Below are 24,760 nucleotides of genomic sequence, written 5' to 3'. Positions count from 1 at the left end.
AACAGAGTTAGTACTTTTAGTATTTTTAAGATTAGTGGAAGATGTTGCGATACTTCAGACGATAGAGTCAAATCAACGTCGAAAAGATATGTACCAAGCTCTTACGAATAACATGAATGATATATTTGAATTTTTTTTACGGCTTGTGGAACTCCATGTGACTGCATTTCGCGAAGCTACAACACATACAAATTATCAAAGAGCTAAAGCTCATAGTCGCGTTGTGGATATGGTATTATTAACTGTAACTGGATTTGTTGAGTGGGTTTCAATAAGTCATATTATGTGTAGCAATGGTAAATTGCTTCAAATACTATGTATACTACTAAACGATAAGGCCTTTCAATGTAACTCCGCTGAATGTTTGTCGCAAATTACAAATCGGAAAGGACAGTTAAAAGAAAGGAAACCATTATTAATGTTGTTTGGAGAGGAATTAATGCGTTATATATTCAGTGCTAGCCAAGTATTACCAGATTTAACAGTTCCTACGTCTATTGAACAAAATCACATATTTTTAAAAAAAATAATTACTGTTTTAAATGGAATGGCTCAGCAATTGTATGTACTTTGGGGAAAGGAAGAAGGTACAATGCATAGACCTCCTCATTTTGAAATCTTTTTAGAATGCATTTTATCTTTGACACGACATCCCTCTTTGACTATAACTCATGGTGCTTGTCTTATATGGAATATTCTGATTAAGCACGATGCCATTGCAAAAGATAATGTTATAAATATATACGTGCAAAAACTCATTGAAGTTATTGCACCTAAAATTATTAAAACATCGTATCCAAATAGTCGTACCATACCACTGAATATAAGCACGGCAGCATATATTTGTTTAGAATTTGACAGTGAAGAAGAATTTGCTATTTTTTATCATCGATGTCGTGCTGATATCCTGGAACTATTTAGACAAACAACATTGATACAACCGCTTATCACATTTGCATGCTGTGAACAATGGTTGAATGTTCGCTTATCAAAAGCTCATACCGAAACAGGAAATGAATCTTGTAGTGTTCAAGACCCAATTTATTTAGAATGGGAAGCTCTTGTTTCTGTAATTGATAGTGTAGTCAGCCGTATATTAATGGTATCAGAACGTCCATCAGTGCAATCAGGCTTACAACTTCTTGAGCAATGTTTAAAAATAGAAACAAACAATCCATTGATACTCTCTGTATTGTTGTCGTGTATATCAGCGCTTTTTGTTTTTCTTAGTATGTCTGCTTGTCAAATAAGTTCTAACAACGTAGTTGCTATGAGTGGAGTTTCACTTTTGCCGAGAGTGCTGGATAAAATTTTTACGGCATTGGTGTATAATGACAAGCATATCTATGCGAAAGAAAATTCGAATCGTCTACAAGCATGTAAAAATTTACGTCGGCATGCGGCATCGTTAATGGTAAAGTTAGGCCATAAATATCCATTGTTGTTGTTACCAGTTTTTGATCAAATAAATTTACACGTGAAGACTATAGTACAACAACCTCAACATCAAATAAGCAAAATGGAAAGAATTACTTTGCAGGAAGCACTTATACTTATTTCCAATCATTTCTGTGATTACGAACGTCAGTCTGCATTTATAGGTGATATATTGAAGGACGTTTTGCATCGCTGGACAACATTTTCAAATGTATTTAAATCGGCATTTGATTTTATGAACTATGTGGGTTTAAACAAAGCTCCAGTATATCCTTTTGAAAGTGACCCAAATTGTGCCAATCGAGGAAACATTATAGAAGCATTGTATATCGTGCTTGGTGTAATTAAGCGATGTTCATGGCCTGATGATCCTGATCGTGCTTCACGTGGTGGTTTTGTTGTTGGATTCACTGAACTTGGAAATCCTATATATCGCAATCCAGCTTCACCTTATATTATTCCCTTATTGCCTCACATTCTACCATTACTTCGCATATTGAATGAGCTCTTTAGGCGTGAAGCGCTGGAAACACTTTCTGATGGATACAAAAATATACATACAATGTTGGAACATGAAAAGAAAAACTTGATGGGTGTATGCAGCGTGCCTACTGATCCACTGGACCCTGCAATTAAAAAACAACACACCCCATTTGATAAAATGCAGCACTTTATGACATTAATTTATGAAGGATGCTATCATATGCTGGGATCGACTGGTCCATCTTTGGGACGAGACTTGTATCAACTACAATGTATTGCAGAAGCCTTAATAAGTAGTGTTTTTGCCTCTTTAGAGGAAGTTCCTGATCATCGCTTACGTCCTATAATTCGTGTATTTTTTAAACCATTTGTTTATTCGTGTCCGCCTGCTTTTTACGATACAGTTCTTTTGCCTTTATTTGTCCATATTACACCTCTAATGTGTGACCGACTAATGACACGATGGTGCTACATAACATCTCTATATGAATCCGGGCAGCTCAGTGAAGAACTAAACGATTCACAAGAGGTATTAGAAGATATGTTAAATCGAACCCTTACAAGAGAATACTTAGATATTTTAAAAATAGCACTAGTTGGTGGTCAGATAAGCGCAGATAATGTCGCTTGTACCACAATTGATGTAATGGATCACGACGAGCATTCAATGGATGGCGTTACTCATTCTCGTGCTACACAGTCAGCACTATTATCGGATATTATAAGTGACTTAGGAGCGAAATTACTAAAAAATACTATTACTAGTAACTATATTTTAAGAACTTTACTAAGTGCACTATCTTGGAATGACGGTATTTGTAGTAAAAAGGCTGTTAATATATTAGCTCCAGTCATGCGGTTTTTAGCTGCTGAACAACTCATCGATGTTAACAAAGCTGCAAGTGCCTTTACTGCAGTTTTACAAGGGCTCCAAATACATGGACAACATGAAACTAACCAAGCAGGACTTATAACACTTGGGGTACAATTTTATGAACTATTGCGACCGAGATTTTGTGTGCTTACAGAAATATTACAGTATGTACCAAGCGTTAATATAGCTGATATTCGAAAATTTGAAGAAAAAATGTCTGTAGCCTCAGTTAAAGGAAATAAGGTTGATAAAACGAAGAAGGATCTTTTTAAAAAGATTACTACACATCTTGTTGGGCGAAGTATTAATCAATTATTTCGACACGAAATACAAATATCAAATTTACCACCAATGCAGTCACAGAATATAAAACATTCTATCGACCTTATCGAAACACACCAAAATTTAGGCTTACCAAATCTTTTTCATACAAGCAAATGACCCAAATAAATAAATAATTATCAGCACATAAAGTTAGTGCATTTACAAAATTCCATTACTATATTTATAATTATTTATAACTACTTTCAGATGAAAAGACTTGTATGTAATTCTAAATTGAACAGTACAAATACTTTTGAATGTGGCTCTCCAAAATACGAATTACAATAACTTTATAATAGAATATTTTTTAAATAAAAATTATTTATTTTTAATATTATTTAAATCTAAAGAAACGTTATATAAAAATATTCTTTTATTTATTTTAAATTTAAAAACATACAATTTTTGCATGCTTTGTTTATTTTTGTATAAAAATTGTATTTATTTTATATTGAATAAGTAAGATGTGAAATAAATGAAAATTAATTATGAACTCTAAATATTTTTCAGAATGGTTTTTTTGTATAAATAAATAATATAATTCATGTTTCAACGAAATAATATGACGAAAACAAGTTTATTTTAGTCTTTATCATATTGAATGTAGAGTTTTGTTTAAGTAATGATATTAAAATTTTCATTGTTTAAAATTTTACAATTATTACAGCAATATACATGTAAGAATTTTCTTTAAAATAATTCGTTATACAACTTGCCCTCGAACAATACGTGGTATTTTGTGGTGTTTCTTGCTAATCAACGAATTAAACGGTTGTGATTATTAAAATTTCTGAACCAAATTTTTTTGTCAATACTAGTATTCGGCCAGTGCTTCAAAACAACCACTATACAAAAAAATTGAGTGCTTTTTTGGTTGCTTAACTAGAATGTTAACCGGATTGGCTTTGATTTTTCGAAACTTTTTTATAAATTTTCATAATATATATCTAAGTAAATACACATATGACAAACACAAATCGTAATAAAACCAAGATATATTTGTAGACACCTTGAATTTATTAAAGTAAAAAGTGATATTTTATGGTTTACAAAAATTAAGTTAATAAGTTTGATATAATAAAAAAAAACTTAAGTTGGCGTACTGCTGAAGTTGTTCCCATACCTAAATCTAAAACATCTAGGTCTGAAACTAGTAACTATCGCCCAATTTCACTTCTGCCATGTATGGATAAAATTCTAGAAAAAATCATTGCTAATAGAATTTTGTGGTATTTAACTAAAACCAACCTAATTAGTCCTAATCATGTCGCTTTTAGGAAGAATCAAAGCACAACTGATGTCCTTTTACATCTCCAGCATTATGCCTCTTCTGCTCTTTCTAGAAAAAATCATGTAACTATCTTAGCTACTGATTTTGAAAAAGCATTTGATCGCATCGGAGTACACGTTGTGCTTCAGCAGCTTGCTATTTGGAAAGTTGGTCAAAGGATCTTTAATTTTGTTAAAACCTTTTTGACTAGTCGCAAATTTTGTGTTAGGACTAATTCAACTCGCTCCGATATCTTTGCTCTGTATAATGGGATTCCACAAGGATCTCCATTATCAGTAATTTTATTTATAATAGCTTTTGATCCATTAAGTAAAATAATATTAAAATCATGCTATTTACGCTGATGATGCAATAATATTCTCCAAAGTTAAGGATATACCTATTCTTCAAATAATCTTCACTGAGATATTAAATGACATAAAAGAATGGAGTAAGCTTTCCGGTGCTAATCTTGCCTTAAATAAATGTAAAATTTTGCACATTTGTGAAAAAAAGAATTGTAACCAACTAAACTTAAGCTACAATGCCGTAAATATCGAAGCTGTTAATTATTTAAAAATATTAGGTATAGAGTTTGACAACAAACTTAACTTTAAGCAACAATATCTAGAATTAAGAAAATACCTAGCTGCCAAAATAAACATTATTAAATACTTTTCATATAAACATTTTTTTATTCATGTATCAACTTTGATTAATATCACTAAATCACTTATACTTTCTAAATTAGATTACGCTCTACCACTCTTTGGATGGTGTGCAAACAGCAATATTAGACAGTTGAATGCACCCTATCATGCTGCCGTTCGAAGGAGTATTGCTGCGTTCCCCACAACTCCAATCAAAAACTTATTGACAGAAGCTGGGCTACCTACAATATCAAATCGAGTTAAGTCAACAACTTATAAACTTATTCCTAAACTACTGTACAGCAACAACGTTATTTTACATAAAGACGTTGTAAATGTATTCCATCAAAAGTGAACAAATAGAGTTAAGTCGACAATTGTGCGGTGTATTGAATATGCTAAATTGATCGACCTCGACATTAAACTTCATCGTATGATACAAAATCATGAACCCCCTTGGTTTCTTAAGTCAACATCTTTTGTAATCGACCTGCAAACCTATGGAAAAAGTAACACAACCACCAAAATTTATAGACAACTATTTGCAGAATTTTCTGATTGCTATATAAAAAACAATTGGCCTCTATTGTACACAGACGGTTCAAAAACTGAAAATCATGTCACATTCGCTATAATACAACAAAATGGCTCCATAATCACGACTGAATTAGTTGCACCCCATTGTTCCATCTTTACTGCAGAGGCTCTAGCTATAAAACTTGCTAATGACCACGCAACATGCAACAAAGGCAAATTTCTGTACCGACAGTAAATCTACAATTGAAGCTGTAAAAAATATCAATAATAACACCGAACTTATTTGTGCTAACAGAAATAACTGCATACGGTTTTTAAACAAAATTAAAATCATGTGGGTTGCTGGGCACGCAGGAATTAAAGGAAACGAACTAGCAGATCAAGCTACCTCTGCCGCCATTCGCTCTCCCTTATTCTTATTCAAGACATCCGAAAGAAAAGAAGTTTTAAATTTTATAAACAAACATATGGAAGACGAATGGGTTATGGAATGGCCAGTGTACAACCATCACTAGAAGTCGATCAATACCAGTGGTTTAAAAGCTATATACCCACAATCATGCACTCGTCAACAATGTAAAATTTTTATCCGATTGCGTATGGGACATTCAAAGCTTTTTCATGAACACCTTTTGAGTGGCGATCAGCCATCAAACTGTCCATTTTGTAATAGCACACCATCCATAGATCATATACTTAACGATTGACCTTTTTTTAATTCTATTCGTAGTAATATCTTTCCTAATATCTCACTTACCAGCGTTTTAAAAACAATTACTGTTAAAAATATACTTTTGATGTATAAATATATTAAAGCCTGTAATCTAGTAAATAAAATTTAATTTATAAAATCCGAGCTGAAGGCCCTGGCAGCTAGCGCTCGTTTTTCTGATCTTAGTTATAAGATTTTATATTTTGTAATTAATTATAATAAATAATAAATAAAAAATTTAAGACTTTAATATATACACTCAGCGGAAAAACTCTGCGTACAGAAAATAAATTTTGTTTTTACGTATAAAAAATAAGTAATTAAATAGACTTTTTTAATTCAATTTTAAGTTTTATTACTACTTTAATGCCTTATATTCATTTTAAGCTAAAACTTATTCCCATCAGTTTAGTATAAAAATTTAATATTTAAAAATACAACCAAATATCTCTATAGCGAACCTCCCTATAACGAAATTTTGTTAAAGACATTGCTTTTTTATATATTTGATCCTCTTTATAGTGAACCTCTCTATAGCGAACTCATTTCTGTAACTAAGTTTTTTCAGGTACCTACAGAACCTCTGTATACTAAATTTATTCAAATGCAAGTTAGACAGTCAACTAACACATTTTAACTTACAAGAAGCTTCTTTGCAAGTTGTATCATACTCGACATGAGCTTGTGGATATGTTATTCAGTTTATAATAGGAATAGGGAGTTTTCGATGGCGGAATGGTGAAGGGGGGAAAACATTATGTACATTTGCTGAAAGTAAAAATTTTAAATGAAAGAGTGATCACCAAATACATGTGTGTGCTTTCGATTTTAATACTAGTGGTAGAGAATTTTTAGAGAGGCTTAGAAATTTTTGAGTCTATTAACTTGACAGAAGAGTTTTTTGACAAGCAAAAGTAACAAACTTTTTTGGAGTTTAATAAATTAAATAATAATTAATAAAAACAAATTTTATTAATACAAACAAACCTATGATCTATGATACGAGTATGATTAATGTTTTTAAGATTATGTATGTTCATATAAATAAACATGAATGAAAAATATATTTAATTTTTAGACCCCTCTATAACGAAGTTTTTTGCAGGCACCAACAACTCGTTATAGAGAAGTTTGATTGTACTTTTTTTTTTTTAAAATTTTCGATTTTTTTGTTTGAAGATTATATTTGAACCGATATTATATAGTCATCATCATTATCAGGGTATATATAATGCCAATACAATGCAGGAATATTTTAGTATAAATCACAAAGAAATAATTACACAATATATTAACATTAAAACATATAACGACCAGTTTTGCTCGTCCCTGTTTGCTGGGGTAAACTCAGTAATTGGTCCTGGGTCGTTGCAATAAATTTATTTAGAATACGGACACAGTGTTTAAATATTAATTTTTAAATGTTTATTTATTAGTTGTATTTCTTAAGTCTAACAATGTTGTATATTATTATTTTCACTAGTTCTATATGGAATTTGCTTGGCGGGATAAAATATACTTACTTATGCTAATAAAAAAAGGAACATATTCTCACCCCAATGAGAAAATGAACATAAACGTATTCACGCCTATGAGAAAAGGGACATAAACGTATTCACGCTTATGAGAAAGGAACATAAACATATTCACGCTTATTTGGGATTTGGTTGGGAATACATAAACGTATTCACGCTTATGTGAGGTTTAGTTAGGAAATTTATAAATATATAATTTTTATATAAATATTTATATAAGTTAATATAGCTGTGTATAAATAGGTATGTAAAAAAAAACAAATTGTTGACGCGGTTTTCTTTATACTTAGCTGCTCTGATGTGTCTACGATGTCTTTTGAAAGGTTTACCATAAACTTCTCATGCGTACTTCTGATGACTTGTTGATCATTAAGTGTTTCTGCGTACGTGTGCTGACTTCAAATGTCGAGCAAATGCAACGTCTTACATCCTAAACTGTAATGTAGCGCAAAGCTTAGTTTACAGCTGGTTTGCATTTCTGACGCCGTTGTTGTTTGCGCTTTCGCCGTAGTTAATATTTTTGCATAAAGTTCTTTGCACAAAAGCTCTTTTGACGTTTCTTGTGTTGTGCATTTGTTTTGTTTTGAAGCGTGTTTAGCTTAGTGTCGGTAGTGGCAGCTGTAAATTTTTATATTTATTTATTAAAATAGGTGTAAGTTGTTTACATTTAATATATTATATAAAAATTAACCAATTTTTATTTCAGATACCAACTGCACACTAGTTACATGTAGGTTGGAAATTGGTAAAAATTTTCATCCTTACAAACATGAATTACATATGTAACATAGTATATAGAGGAAATAATTATACAATACTTCGACAATAAATATAAAATTCATAAAGAGGTTTTTCGAATAGTAGTGAACTACAAAAACAAAAATTCATTTTATATTATTTTAAATTAATTGAATTTTTGGCTGATCATACAGCTGTTTCGAGTATTGCCATGTAGTATATTCGATAATGGCAACCCTGTACAAAGAAATAGGTAAAAAAAGAAAAATACGAAGTGCGTGGTTGTTCGTCGATGTGATCAAAGGAGTAAGCGTGCCATGCCGTATAAACTATTATTATTATTATTATTAAATTGTAAAATCTATATAAATTTAAATCAATAAGGTATATATCATGCCAAATACCCATCTTCAGTAGTCTTGGAAATATTTCTTGTATTTAATTATTCGCAAATAATTTTTTTTAACTATAAGTACCAGGGATTGAACTGGTGCCCTGCCAAATTTCAAGCTTAGAGTCAGAACCTTAACCAACTGACCCAAAAACGTACTTGACTTTTATGTTCGCTCATTTTTCTGCATATTTATTAATTTGATGTAAAAGTTTTATGAAAAAATTCAATTGCTGTGTTTATATTAGAACGAAGTCATAAATCTGTAAGGACGGAAATTTTGTCTACTAAATTTCCGCTTACATACACCGAAGTTACACAAAGTTCTTAAATTTGACTTAAACAAAAAGAGGAAACATTTTAAATAGCAAGTAGTTATTATTTTAAACTTTTATAATTTTTTTTATATAAAAAAAAATATATAAAAAATATTACACTGAAATATTTAATAATTACACTGAAATATTTAATGAATTACACTGAAGAAAAGAAAATAAAAACACCGTACGCATGCTAAGGGAAAACGCTATTCCTATCGACGCACCGTCAACAACATCAATATCAATTTAGTAGACAAAATTTCCGTCCTTACATTTCCCTTCTTCTTCGGGGAGTGAAAAGAGTACTAACTCTTATTTACTTTATTTCATTAAGGATTTAATAACGTGTGTGATTTCTGCTATATTATTCGTTTCCATGATATTGTTTAATTTCGTTGACGTGTACTGTTTTAGTAGCTTGTGTTGCTACGTCTTCTACTACCAAAATCACTGGGTTATTCATTCTTATGATGAGGCACGATTTCTCTTTCTTTTCTTAGGACTCTTGAAAATTTTGTAGTAGTCGTCTTGGTTGTTGACCTTACAATGATCATCCTTTCGTTTAAATGTACCTAGACGTCTTCTCGAAGTTCGTAGTTTGTTTTCTTTTGTGCTTGATTGAGCTACTTTTACTTTCTTTTGCGGTGACCATGGCTCTTGTTGACTGTCGCGCTTGACTTTAACTTTGACCTGAGTTTCTTGGCTTGGTAGTTCTGTATTACGTTTACTATCTGAAGCATTGATAACTAATGGATCTAATGGATTTGTCGGTTGCACATGACGACTGTTTGATAATGGCAGTACTGTAGCAAGTTTTCTCTGTGGCGATATAGCTGATGACGACGATGATGGTTAACCATACTGGCGATCATTTCTTGATGGTGCTTCTCGTTGTGCCTGTTGCTGATCAACAGAAGGTGGTGACTGCGACTCAAGTTTCTTCGGTTGTAACGATGGTTTGAAGTTGCTTTGCGAATTACACTCTGGCGTTTGCGACGATGATTTGAAATTACTTTGCGAATGATTGACATATGATGATTCTGGTACTATCGTTAAACATTGTAGCATTGCTGGGCGTGAAGATAAATCATGCACTTCGATTTGATGTTTTTGTTCTCGTGATTGTGTGTTTTGATTGCGGTTGGCTGGCGACTGTCGTGGGAGTTTTCCGATGGGTTCTGACGGTTTCCATAAATTGGGTTTTTCCTACAGCATTCGATCGTTCCACGGCCCAGAATGCCACAAATCCAACAAAAAAGTACTTTAGGTTTTGTGCAACCTCGCGCAAAGTAAATCGCTTCCCCACATCTACGGCACGCACTTCGTACGTTCACCCTTTCGGTTTGTACTCTGTGAACAGAAACTGGCGGTGACCATTCTTGAGTGTGTTGTCGCTCTGTTTTGCTTAGTTGAATAAGTCGCTCGAATTCTCGTGCTAATTTGATCAACTCTCCCAAGGAGCTAAATTCACGTGGTTTGATGTTTAGTTGATATTCCGCCCTACTGTTTCGATAGATTCGGCTTAGTTGTTGCCTCTCTGTAAACTCGGCATACCGCATCAACTCCTGTAGTGCTAAGACATAGTCTTGAAATGACTCATTCTTCTTTTGGTATCTGTTCCGAATCGTATCTTCTAGTTGTTCTAGATAGTTAGGGGGCAAGAAAAATTCCGATTGTTATTTCGAAACCACATTAAGGCTCTTCCTTCGAGTATTTCTAGCATCATCCTGGGCAGGATGTCCTTGGAAATGTTATAGTTGTCGGCGAGGGCTTCCAGTTTCTCCAGAAATGGTAGTGGGTTCGTTTCGCCATTAAAATGCATAGCCCATTTGCGAACTTGATTCGCGATTCTCGCTATGTCCTCAAACTTGTCATTCATCGTGGTGGGCTCTGAGATGTGTATTTTCGGTGCTTCTGTTTCGAAACCTGGAAGTTTGGGTGAGGGACTACGATCATATTTGGCTTCCATTTCCACAATTATGTCTAGTAATTTTGTCGGGTTTTCTTCCGTTGTTAGATGATCACGTACCCGCTTCCGTAGCTCCTCAACGGTTCCTGATGTACTGACCTTTGTTGTGGTCCCTATCGGTGTTGATATAAAAAAAACACGTGGAGTGGGGTTCAGCTTTTGTCTATTTATTAGATTTAATTTAATTCCTACTCTAAATGCCGTCGTTGCTTCGCTATGATCCGGAACTTCTGATGCCGACCTGTTGCTGCTGATGTTGTTACCTCCAACTTAGTGGTTGATGGGATTACTTCCGCTGCAGTTGTTTGCTGATGTTGTTTTTGCTTATACTTCTGCTGTGCCTCTGCTGCTTTCTTTGTTATCTATGAAATAATTATGATCACAACCGAATTAATTTTCGTTAAAGATTAGGGTTGTTGCTGGTGGTAACACAGTGTCTTGCTCGGGAAACTTGAAAATTGTTTGTTGTTTTGACCAAAAATCACATCAGTTCAAAAGGAGGAAAAACGTAGTAAAGTGGAAGATGAGGAAGAAGATAAAACTTATGTTGATTAACGGCTGCTGACGAAGAACAAATTTTGGAGTAACGATATTTGTTTTAAATTGTCTTAAACACAAAACGTTTTCGTTGCTTTTAAATATTTTAGTGTTCGCAATTGTGCTTTTAACGATATTTGTTTTAGATTGTATTAAACACAAAACGTTTTCGTTGCTTTTAAATATTTAAGTGTTCGCAATTGTGCTTCTAACGATATTTGTTTTACATTGTATTAAACACAAAACGTTTCGTTGCTTTAAATATTTTAGTGTTCGCAATTGTGCTTTTATGCTTATCAAGCAATTTAGAATCACTTTTATCAACTCTTCAACTTTAGATTGTGTTGATTCAAGTTATGGCTATTTTCTATCACTCATAGAATGAACTTTATTTCACTTTCCTTTATTTGCTTAACTTTAACAATTTTCTATTTTGAAATCACAAAGTCAAAATGCCTTAGAACCGTGCAGCCCGACTTTTGTATATATGACCACTCATCTCCAGTTGGAAACGTTTTTTTCTTTTAAAATTTAATCGATAAAAGCTTCATTACCGAATTTTCTTCTAATAGAGTGATTAGGTTTATTATTGTGTTAGTGATACTAAAAACGTTAAAATCGCGCTATTGCTTCCGATCAAGAACGTTCTTCATTCGATGGTGAAAAAACAGCAACTGCCAGTCAAAAGTTTCTGTACTTTTGCGTTAGCTTCAAAAGTAGCGTGTTTGCTGATCACGTTTTGTAGTGTCAGCACATTCCACGCTCGCGTTGTGGGATCGTTGCCTTCTGCATAGTCTTATGCTACCGCATCGTAACATGAGACTTAGTGCCAAGGCTATACTTGCATATTTATTTAATAACGGCCAAACCGTTTTTTTCACACCCTATCGTGCATGTAACCACAACACCTTGATTTCTTCTAGAATTAAAATCAGATCCACTTTGCGCGCTATAGAAATCCATGCCGTCTTGACCATGTTACTAGTTTAGTGATTTAAGCGACTTTGTATGTAGTCTAATGATTTTTCCTGAAACGCCTGTACACTGTTTTTTATGTTCCTAGTGCATTCTTTTTTTTTCTTCTAAAACTCTGTTCCTGCTCGGGCGCCAATTGTAACGACACTTTTTGGTGACGTTCAAAAATATTTAGTTTTTGCTGGGGTATCCTCAGCCGTCGTCTAGAGTCATTACAATGAATTTATATTAGCGGGACGTAGGTGTTTTGTTTTTAAAAAAAAAAGAAAGAAAGAAGGAGAAAAGGAGGAGGAGTGATCGCATACGCAAGCCGCCGTCTAAACAAAGACGAATCTAATTATTCACCAACTGAGAAGGAGTGCCTAGCCATAATATGGGGTATTCGAAAGATGCGTCCATACCTAGAAGGGTATTACTTCACGGTCATCACAGACCACCTGTCGTTAAAATGGTTGAATTCGATTGAAAGTCCTTCAGGGCGAATTGCACGCTGGGCTCTGGAGTTACAGCAATACAGCTTTGATATTCAATACCGAAAGGGCAAGTATAACGTAGTCGCCGACGCTCTGTCCCGACAACCAGAGAATAAAATACAGATAATGAAAACAATGAGTATAAATAACAAAGTTAGTGCAGAAACAGACTGGACATTTAGACGGAAGAAAGATATTATACAACAACCGCAGAAGTTTCCCGATTACATGATAGAAAATGGGCAACTCTATCGTCACTTACCAGAATATGGACAAGACGAAGACTGCAGACCATGGAAACTGTGTGTTCCAACAACATTAAAGCAACAAATATTGCAAGAAAACCATGATAAACCAACTGCTGGTCACTTTGGGATACGCCGAACCAAACAAAGGGTGGCAAATCAATATTATTGGCCAGGAATGGACAGAGATATCCGTGAGTACGTAAAAACATGTGACTCTTGTTGTCAGCAAGTCAACAAGCCCCGGCGGGTTATATGCTTACGCGTAAAATAGAAGAACCATGGATCACCGTTTGTTCAGACTTCGTGGGACCATTACCCCGATCCAAGCAAGGAAATAACACATTACTGGTATTCGTCGACAAATTTACGAACTGGGTAGAACTGATACCATTGCGTAAAGCTACAGCAATGACTATTCAGAAGGCATTTCGGGAACGTATTTTGTCGCGTTTTGGCACCCCTAAGGTTTTTATATCCGATAATGGATCCCAATTTACAAGTCGAGCATTACGACAATATTTTGATGGGATTGGTGTCATACATCAGTTCACTGCTCCATATTCGCCTCAAGAAAATCCGACGGAAAGAATCAATCGGATAGTAAAAACATTGATCAGTCAACTCACGGAAGGAGATCAAAGAAACTGGGACATGTATCTGCCTGAAATCACCTTGGCAATAAATACGAGTATATCAGAAACAAGAGGATACTCTGCAGCATTCCTAAACTTAGGACGGGAACCACGATTACCAAATAATCAGTATGATAAAGTCACGCCAGGAACCGGAAATATAACACGCACCCCTGAAGAGAAGGCGGTAAAGTTGGAAGAGGTAATACAGCTAGTAAAACAACACATGAGCCGCGCGTCAGCTGAACAAGCGCGACACTATATTTTGCGACGACGAGATTGGAAACCCCAAATTGGTGAACGCATCCTGGTGAAAACACACATATTATCTAAAGCAGTTGATCACGTGGCCGCCAAATTATCTCCGAAATTTACGGGACCATACATGGTAAGGTACTTTAAGTCCCCATTTATTTTGGTAGTAGAAGACGTAGCAACACAAGCTACTAAAACAGTACACGTCAACGAAATCAAACAATATCATGGAAACGAATAATATAGCAGAAATCACGCACGTTATTAAATACTTAATGAAATAAAGTAAATAAGAGTTAGTACTCTTTTCACTCCCCGAAGAAGAAGGGAAATGTAAGGACGGAAATTTTGTCCACTAAATTTCCGCTTACATACACTGAAGTTACACAAAGTTCTTAAATTTGACTTAAACAAAAGGAAAAAAATTTTTAAATAGCAAGTAGTTATTACTTTAAACTTTTATTATTTTTTTTTATATGAAAAAAAAAATAATATATATAAAATATTACACTGAAATATTTAAAAATTACACTGAAATATTTAATTAATTACACTGAAATATTTAATTAATTACACTGAAATATTTAATGAATTACACTGAAGAAAAGAAAATAAAATAAAAAAAAAACACCGTACGCTTATAAATTTGAACTTTGTTTTCTTAGTCCAAGATTTAAGCTGAAAATAAAAAAAAAAAGGAATAAGTAAACATATGAACAAGGTACGTACCTCACATCACAAAGTAGTGAGTAACAAGTGCATTGACCTGCGAACGACGAAAATTTACAGCAATCAACATGAGTCCCGCTAGTCCTGGCAATATATATATTAAGCATCCAAGGATAGACATCATTTAGTTGTAAACTATAACAAGATGAGCGGTCTAGAAAAAAAGTTCGAAATCAGTGCAGAAAAATGCCGCGTAAAAATATTAAAATTAAACCAGTTAAGGTCACGCGTTAAATACTTGCCTATTCCTGCTGGCAATGATAAGCGGCCAGTTAATGGGGCTGGACGAAGGCACAAGAAGACACCTAATCAACGCGCCAAGGTATCCGGCCAACATCATGAACGCGTCGTCAGCAGCAGCACCGCCATACCACGAGTTATGCCAGAAAATCGCAAACAACTGCCAAAGGCCTATGGTTGGAGGAAAAAAACCTACGGTGTCAAACACAACCAGGTTACGAACCCGACAACTTCACCAAATGCTGCGCCAATATCTCCGGCAAATAATTCAGAAGACGTGTTGGTGTTAGACGGTGATTGGCGTGCCATGGAAAGAGAAATGTCCCAGACGTCGCAACCATGCAGAAAAGAAATTTGTATCACTTGGCCCCCGGAGTTAGAGGAGACAATACGGGACGCTCTGAGCAAATATGCTAAGGGAAAACGCTATTCCTATCGACGCACCGTCAACAACATCGTTTATTTGGTGCGCATCAGTAAACAAGGCCAAGTTTCGGTGCGACGCCTTTGCTAAAAATTAAACAAATTTATTGTTAGAATTTAATAAAGAAAAAATAAATATAATAATAAAATGTTGATTACTTCCCTTTATCAAAGCCGAGTTCTCCTTATTTGATTTTTTGTATTTAATAATTTATTTTTATTTTTTTAAATATTATGTTGCACGTCTTTTTTATACACACGGCTGTCAAAGCGAAATACGACAAGATCAGAAGCACAGCGGCTACACGGCCAAGAATAAAAGCACAGCGGTTTACGCTGCAAAACACAGCAGGTAAACGAACGAAAGAATTTAAAATACGCTAGACGAAAGCTCCGGCGTAGGAGTATTTAAGACAGCGATATTATGAAGCAGATGCGAGTCTATGAACATTCGTAAGGTGGTATTACGCCGATGTCTATGAAACATATATCAGAAATATATAAGTCCTGCGTTGGTGTTACGACAACGGCCATAAATTATATGTCTATGAAACATATATATATCTTCTTTTAATAATACATATCGAGTTGTACTATATCTTTCTTTTTCTAGAATTGATTTGTAATCAAGTTTCCTTTCCAATTTTAAATTGTACAATTAAAGTAACTTACAGAGGAGTAAAAGGAGTCGGTCTTAGGCAACAGAGGAGGAAAGTCGGGAAGCCACTGCAAGTGAAGATCTCATCGACAAGTACGATAGGAAATACAACAGGAGCCTGAGCTAAAGAAGATGCACATTTCTTGTTCTTATTTTTATTGAATAAAAATCACATTTTTAATTGAAATAACTTTATCATATGTTGGAATAATTATTGGAATATAGTCTTTCAAAGTAAATAAACTATACAATTCAATCTAGTAAACGAACGTTTCCTTTTCTTTCTTTTTTTTTTTAAAAACAAAGCACTTACGTCCCGCGAATATAAATTCATTGTAATGACTCTGGACGACGGCTGAGGATACCCCAGCAAAAACTAAATATTTTTGAACGTCACCAAAAAGTGTCGTTACAAATCATGTCTAGAATAATTGAATTAATTTATTATATTTTTATTTTTATTTGTTAAATTTCAATAGTATTCTGTTTCTAGCGGCATTACTTGTCGCATGATTTATATACTTTCTTATAGAACCTAATCTAGGTACGTAATATTGAGAAAGTCATGCTAATGTTACTCCACGAGTCACAAGGGCGAGACCAATATTTTATGAATATAAAATTCATATATAGAGTAATGATATGGAGAAATGATCGGTGGCGACTGCGGCTCACACCTTAAAATAATTTGCGAAATGTCAAATAAAATATATAAATTTATTAAATATCTTTACATTAGAAATTAATATTATTTATTACACATATATTTTTAAAGATTAAAGTTTTGATAAAAACAATTTGTTAGTGAATTAACACTTAAGAAATTGAGTTGACAGCACTTAAACTGTAACTCTTTAATTGAAAGTTGAGTTTTCAGCACTTGAACTGAAACTCTAGAAATGAAAGTGAGAGATCGAATATTGATTTCAATCTGATTTTTATTAAATTAAATTCTGCCTTAAACACTAAATTATTACAATAACAATATCTAAATTTTATTCTTTTCCTTTACCGTTTTCTTGCCCAAAGTGCAAGCTCAGCATATATTATGCAACCAAATTCTTTGTTGTGTCTAACAACCAAGAATTAATGCCAATGCACTGGCTTTGATATATGTTACATTAGGGTGGCTCACGTTATAAAGGGGAAAATTAAAAATGAAGTTTTGAATGAGCGCACCCCTTAGGAATATGCCATTGACCAAAAAAATGATATTCCCAAAGTTTTGGAACAATAGGATTAAAAATGACGTTGCGCCACTCGAGCAAAGTTGGGGTTTCAGTACAAAAAACAGAAATTTTTCATTTCAAGGTCATTTTTTATCTTTGTTACTTATTTCAACAAGTATTAATATATACTCATTTGATAGATAATTAAAATATCTTTTTAATAAGATACTGATGAGCAAAATCGGTTAAAAATTATACGCAAAACACAATAATTAGTTGAGCGACTGTGCTCTGTTTTCTATTTCATAACTTTTAGCTGCCATGCACAATTACGTAATAGGTATATGCTACGATCTAGTTAATTATAAATAAAAAATTATAATTTCAAGAAAACCCATTTTTCAGTAATTAATATATTGTGTTTATTATGTTTTATAACATAAATCTGACTATGTGAAGGATAATTTTTATGATAATGATCGACAAGTAACAACATATTGTTTTTCCTCTTCATATTTTGTCGAAATTGAATTATAATCCATCATAAGCCTAATTCCTTTTTCTATACAATCATTTATTATATGAAGTCTGGCACAGAATTCAAGTGCATCTATATAATTTTGCGTTTCCATCCATGGCGAAGGATAGAAACTGATAAAACTATTAGATAGATAAAAACGATCAAAAAAATTTTTTATCTCTTCAGTCACGAAATCAATAAGGTTCTTTGAGGAAAATAACTTCATTAGTGGGTTCCCACTCTTTATCTAACCAGAGATAGCTGGAAGCTTGGATCTGTGACCGGTAACTCTACAGTTACTATCTACCATATGCAGATGGCTCAAAGATGGAAGGCGGTACGGGAGCAGGTATCTTCTCGAAAGATATGCAGATAAGACAGTGCTACCGAATCCCTGCTACTTACAGCGTCTTTCACGGTGAGACATATGCTATCGAAAAAGAGGTCAATATTATACATCAAAGCACAATTCGTCCTTTGAATATCACGATTTTTGTAGATAGGGCGCATTGAAAGCAATTGAATCTAAATTCCAAGATAATATTAAAATTCACTGATTCACTGATGAGCATCAAACATCATAAGGTCTCTCTTTACTGGACATAGTACATTTCGTATACTTGGACATAGCAATATTGAAGGGAATGAACTAGCAGATGAGATGGCCAGAAGAGGTTCTGAACTGCATACAGGAGAGGCCGACCTCTCAATACATACACCGATATATAAACTGTTTAGGATAATAGAGGAAATCAAAGACTGTAAGGTCGCTAGAATCTTATGGCCTAAGTTGGACAAAAATAAAACGAAAAGCCTTTTATGCTTCAGCAAGCCTGCAGTTCATGTGCTTTCTGGAGTACTAAAGAGGCACTGTGTCATTGCGCCAATGCTCTAACAGTGGCGAGTTCCAACAAGTGGATTATGCAGGAGTTGGCAAGATGAATAGGAGGTAAAATCAATCAACCACTTCCTGTGTCTCTGTCCAGGACTTCAAACAAGGCTACTTTAATGTCTTGGGGATCCTTATTTTACTGGCTTGAAAGAGATAACGATAGGAAACTTATCGGATCTCCTCAACTTCATCTGGGAAACGAAATGGTTTAACAAGGATAACAAAGGATAGCAGCTCGCATTTCCTGGCAAAATTTTTTAACGGCATCCCAATGGGCAATATATGTCTCCGAGTAGAAGTGTTGACAACTGTCAGCACGTGCCTTCCGAACATAACCTAACCTAGTGTGGGTTAAAATTTTCACACATATGCTCATCATAAAAATGTATATATCTCGTACAAATCATCCGAGTTATATGTAAATTGATCTCTTAAAATAAACATTTTTAGTAAGTACAAGATTTTTGCCATCCATCGAGAAATTTAGATGGCTAGGAGTGACTAGGAGTGATAAATTGAATCGTTCTGTCTGCGTTATCCCAATTTTGTTGAACTGTGACTACAGATTCAACTTCCATTTTGAGACAAATTTCTTCATCGAAATTATTCCAATTAAAATCAATGGAATTTTTAGTCGCTCTTGCTCCGTTTGCTAAAAGGATATTAACTTCAGTCATACTTCCTGAACGACCATTTTCTCTTTGCTTACGAAAAAATTCTTGTTTTGACTACATTTTCAATTCTACTTAAATATCTATATAAATTATTAAGTAGAAATGTATTATTTTTATTTTTTATTTATGTTTTTTCCGTTTCTTGTAAACATTTGCGATTGCATTGTGTATGCCATCTAAAAGGTATGAAATAGAAAACAGAGCACAGTCGCTCAACTAATTATTGTGTTTTGTGCATATTTTTAACCGATTTTGCTCATCAGTATCTTATAAAAAAGATATTTTAATTATCTATCAAATGAGTGTATATTAATAATTGTTGAAATAAGTAACAAAGATAAAAAATGACCTTGAATTGAAAAATTTCTATTTTTTATACAAAAAGCCCAACTTTGCTCGAGTGGCGCAACGTCATTTTTAATCCTATTGCTCCAAAACTTTGGGAATATCATTTTTTTGGTCAATGACATATTCCTAGGGGGTGCGCTCATTAAAAATCTGAGCCACCCTAATGTTACAAATTCAAAGTTAAGTGCCACTGCACTTAACAAAAAAATAATGCAAAGGAAAGACCTGAGCCTAGATAGCAACGACGCTGAGGGGACCAAGCCGGAATTGGAACACGAAATTTTTCTAAGTTTATTAAATTGTCAAAATTAGCCAAATTTAAGCTTTTTCACCAAGTTTGATTTAGATAATTTACATAGAAAATTCAATTATCTTTCATTTGGTATATACCTCATAACTGTATGTTGCGTAATAGCTGAGATATTCAAAAAAAAAAATCAAATTTTTTGAAAAAACTGACTTTTTTACTTAAAAAAAAATTAAAAAACAACCACAAACGGCCCCGACATGCACGAATACTCACCTGAAAGGTAATAAAACAAGCTTTCAATTAAAGTAAAAACCAGAAAAATCATACATACAGAATTTGCGCAAAATCGAATTAAAGTTCGATATCAAAATTGCTTAAATATCATCCAAATCAAAAAAGTAAAAATGCAAAATGTTCACAAATATATCACAAAACACAATTTTAAAACCTCAATTAGATATTTTAATTTTATCATAAAAAATTAATAAAAAAAAAGCATTTTTTTTAGCTTACTTTACTGTAATCATTATATCCGCGCGTGCAATAACGGCCCCGCAACGGAATTAATTTTTCTTCAAAGTGAATAAAATTTCCTTTCCAAAAACCTTAAAATCATAAAAATCGTACATACAGTTTTTCCACAATTATTTTTTAAAAACTGTCCATTTTTTACCTAAAATCCAATTATTTGAAAAAAACCTCCACACTTACAGCGCCAAATGCAGGGCAAGCTCAAGGCAGGCGTGCTAGCGCCATCTAAATTTCAAGTATCAATAAGATGTTTGTATTTTTTTACGCAAGTAATGCGAATAAATGAATTACTGAATATTTAAATAGAAAAAGCGACTTTCATATTTAAAAATATTAATTAAAAAATAACTATAATATAGATCCAATTGCACGCGAAAGCCTTTAAAGATAATAAAACACACTTTCAATTGCAACATAAATCAAAAAGATTGATTTTGTCTTCACCCCAGGAAATTTAATCAAACATGCAAATTATTATTTCTTTTAAAACACATGTTTTTAAAAAAGTAAAGATGAGAAATGTTAAGATATACAATATGATGCATAATTGTAAAATATCAACAAAATATTTCAATTATATCATAGAAATTACAATAAAAATAAGGAATTTTTTTCATGGTATGCATTTATATATCGAAATAAATTTTCATGCATAAACGGCCCCTCAATCACCTATACATCCCCATAAAGATGAAGAAATTTCCTTTTCAAAAAGCTAAAAAACTTAAAAATCGTGCATACAGTTCTTTTATAATCATTTTTTAAAAATTTCTCTATTTTTTACCAAAAATTCAATTTTTTTAAATAAATACATTGTGTTGCAGCGCTATGTGCGGAGGAAATTCAAAGTAGATTTCGGTTCGATCTAAATTTTGAGTCTAACAAGAACACTTATCAGTGTTAAAAACCATTTCTTTTTGGAAATGCTTGATATGTTTAGAATCTGTCAATGTTTATGCAAGAAAAATTCAGTGGCGGAATAAAAAAAGGGAAAGCAATTTTATAACACTATAGCTTTCTAAACTCTTGATATAAAAAACATATTAAACATATAATTAATGGAAATTAAAAAATAAGGAAAATATATAAATAGATAAAATAAAATTAAAACTTATTTAGTGAACTATAAATAGATACAATGTACTAGAATCTGTCAATTAGACAAATTATAAAATTCGTATCAGATATAAAACAATAAATAAATATAAAAAATATACAATTTTATGTTGATGTACTTTTCATATTTTACATGTTAATTTTTATCCATAAAAATTAAAAAGCAATCACATTTTTCATTTATTTTAATTTTATATGATTATATTTGCTTTTACAAGTATTTACTTTTAATCAGACTATGTATGTATGTGCATAGGTATAAAATAGAGCTGGCGTCACAATAGTTTCGTGCATTTTTTTCTATGCGCATGCAATCTTCAACTTTATGTTTTATATGCTTATAATAATTATTAATAAGTATTTTTTTATTAAATATGTGTATTAATTGGTTTTACTTATTTTTTATGTACATATATACATTGATTTCAATTCGTTCTAAACAATGCATTCAAATATGTATAAAATATGTATAAAACGTCTGTCTGTCGCCATTTGATAATTATGCACTTGGTTATATGCAATCCTGAAGCAAAAAAAAAAAAGTTTCATGCATTTTTATAATGCGTATGCAATCATCCAGCATATCACTACATACAGCATATATATGTATATGTACATACATATAGTATGTGAATATAAATTTTTCTTATAATTCATTCTTGTTTTATATAAACATTTAGTATTTATTATTATTTATTTTTAATTTATAATTTAAGATTAAAATGAATATAGTAATAATATAAAAAATTAAAAAAAAAACAAATAATATGTGTGTTAAATTACATATGTATGTATGTACATATTTATATTAACGATAGAACAAAGAATCTATAGTACAAAGAAGTGCCACGCTCATACAAATGAAATACCCACTTTATTTTGCTGGTGGATTTATAATAAACCCACCCAACCTCATGCAACAATGTTCGATCGAGTCACAACTCGATCGAGTCACAACTCCCCCCGTGTGGTGGCGGGATAAGAATACCACCTCAGTTTGTCTCTGCTTCTCGTAAAAGGCGACTAAAAGAGAAAATGCACAGGTTAAAGTAGAACTTCTACGATTCCTGGTAAGTCGTGAGGGCGCACAGGTCAAAGTAGCTTGCTACGATTCCTGATAAGACGACCCTTCTGCTAGCAGGTCGGCATTTGCTCAGGCCCTGCTAAGTTGACCAGCCTTCGGGAAGTGCGACTATCTATCAGGTCAACTGTCAAGCGATAAGTACGGTCATGTCTCTGCTTATCGTTTGACGCAGATAGTCGGGCGGGGTGAAGGAAAACACCCTTTTAGTGAATGAGCAGTGAGAATGATTGTATGAATGTGTGAATAAATGGATTGTGTGTATTAGAAATAAAACCCCCCAAACTAAGGTGGAACAGCTACGCCTTTAGCTTGGCTGCTGGGGTAGAAGCAGTAGTCTTAGTAGCGAACTCAGGATACCTGGCGACCTCCTGTTTTAAACAGCCTTACCTGTGCAATGCGAAGCTCTCCGCAGGTGGACATATCTCTCTTCGCAACTCGTGGGAATCAAAATTGATAAACAAATTTTAAATATACCAACTCAAGGCGAAGTGGTTGATGCTGATAAGGTGGACAATGAGGCCTCACAGGCCGAGCTGATAGCCTTAGCTTCAGATACCACAACGCATGACGGTCATGAGACCAACAAAATGGTGGACGAAGAAGCCCCGCAAGAGGCTGAGCCGTTAACCAAAACAGTTGGAAACATGACAAAGACTGATCTCGACTTGGCCGAGCGTATCCGTCTGAACAAGAGGGAGAAGCAGAAGCGAAGAAGAGAGAGGCAAAAGGCTGCAAAAGCCACAAGATCGGTTAAACAACTAGCCGATCGACTCAGCGGACTATCGCATGTAGAATCATCGCTGGAGGAAGAGCAGCTAGCAAAGAGGTATAAGGGCGGATGCCCGGAAGCTCCGACAGCAAGCTCAACTCCGTCAGCTAGAATCACAGGCGATAACTCTGATGGTGGACAACCAGTAAAGGATGTCAGCCAAGCTGAATCGACAGTCAAAGATCCAACCAGTGCACGAAGTGGAGTACCTTATCAGGCACTCAACCGACCCGCATTGGTTGGTAAAAGGACTGTTGGTCGGCGTGGTGGACAACTTTTAGCGGCTGATAACCAGAAGAGAACGCAAAACGGATCTGGGGTTAAAAAAGGCGGACAACCCATACAGGGTGTTAACCAACCAAAACAAGGCAGACAACTTATAACTGTTGTTAACCAAGTGGGGCCCCAGACCAGTACAGCCGACCATCTACCTAGCACAAGTAAGGCTGCAAATAAACAGAATTACGACAAGCGGGCAGTAGGAGACGCAAAGGATGGCCCTGCCCATAAGAGGTCCTATGCCCAGTTCGCTGGGACGGATCTCAATATGGGCATCACCGATTCAAGAGTCGAAGGACCTCTTGGCGAGAAACACTTAGTTGCTTTTAAAGCATCGTTGTTGAACGCCGTGGAGTCCTTAGATGGCGGAATAGGTGACATAGGGTTTGTTGGCAACGCTCGCCTTGAGGATGGGTACATTACCATTAAGTGTAAGAACCAACAGTCAAAGGCATGGCTAATCAGCACGGTAACTAAGTTGGAAGGCCTTTGGCCTGAAGCTAAGCTGACGGCTGACACGCTAACGGCGTTGCGCAACGAAAGAAGATTACTTATTTTTATGTACCGTAGGCAAGGAAAGTATTCTTAGCAGACTGCAGAAGCAAAACAGCTGTGTTAAGGACACTTCAAAGTGGAGAGTTACTGTTGGAAATGTATAATCATAATTGAATAGTAGGCTATTCTTATTTGATTAACTGTATTTAACATTTTGTAAAAA

The 24,760-nt window shown here is 33.9% G+C and overlaps 2 protein-coding genes across 2 annotated transcripts in view; one reads left to right on the top strand and one right to left on the bottom strand.

Annotated features, from left to right (window-relative positions):
* LOC119665662 (exportin-5) overlaps positions 1-3,434 on the top strand; it is a 5,710-nt gene extending 2,276 nt beyond the window's left edge. Inside the window, exons 2-3 of the mRNA XM_038074890.1 lie at positions 6-3,267; positions 3,326-3,434. Coding sequence (XP_037930818.1) covers positions 6-3,235 — 3,230 coding nt within the window. The 3' untranslated portion in view covers positions 3,236-3,267; positions 3,326-3,434. The remainder of the gene's footprint in view (positions 1-5; positions 3,268-3,325) is intronic.
* Positions 1-24,760, bottom strand: part of LOC119667770 (cdc42 homolog) — a 324,819-nt gene that overhangs the window by 105,750 nt on the left and 194,309 nt on the right. The window lies entirely within an intron of this gene.

The sequence above is a fragment of the Teleopsis dalmanni genome, chromosome 1 (genome assembly GCF_002237135.1).
Source record: "Teleopsis dalmanni isolate 2A chromosome 1, ASM223713v2, whole genome shotgun sequence".
NCBI lineage: Eukaryota > Metazoa > Arthropoda > Insecta > Diptera > Diopsidae > Teleopsis > Teleopsis dalmanni.
This window is presented reverse-complemented; position numbering and strand designations above follow the sequence as displayed.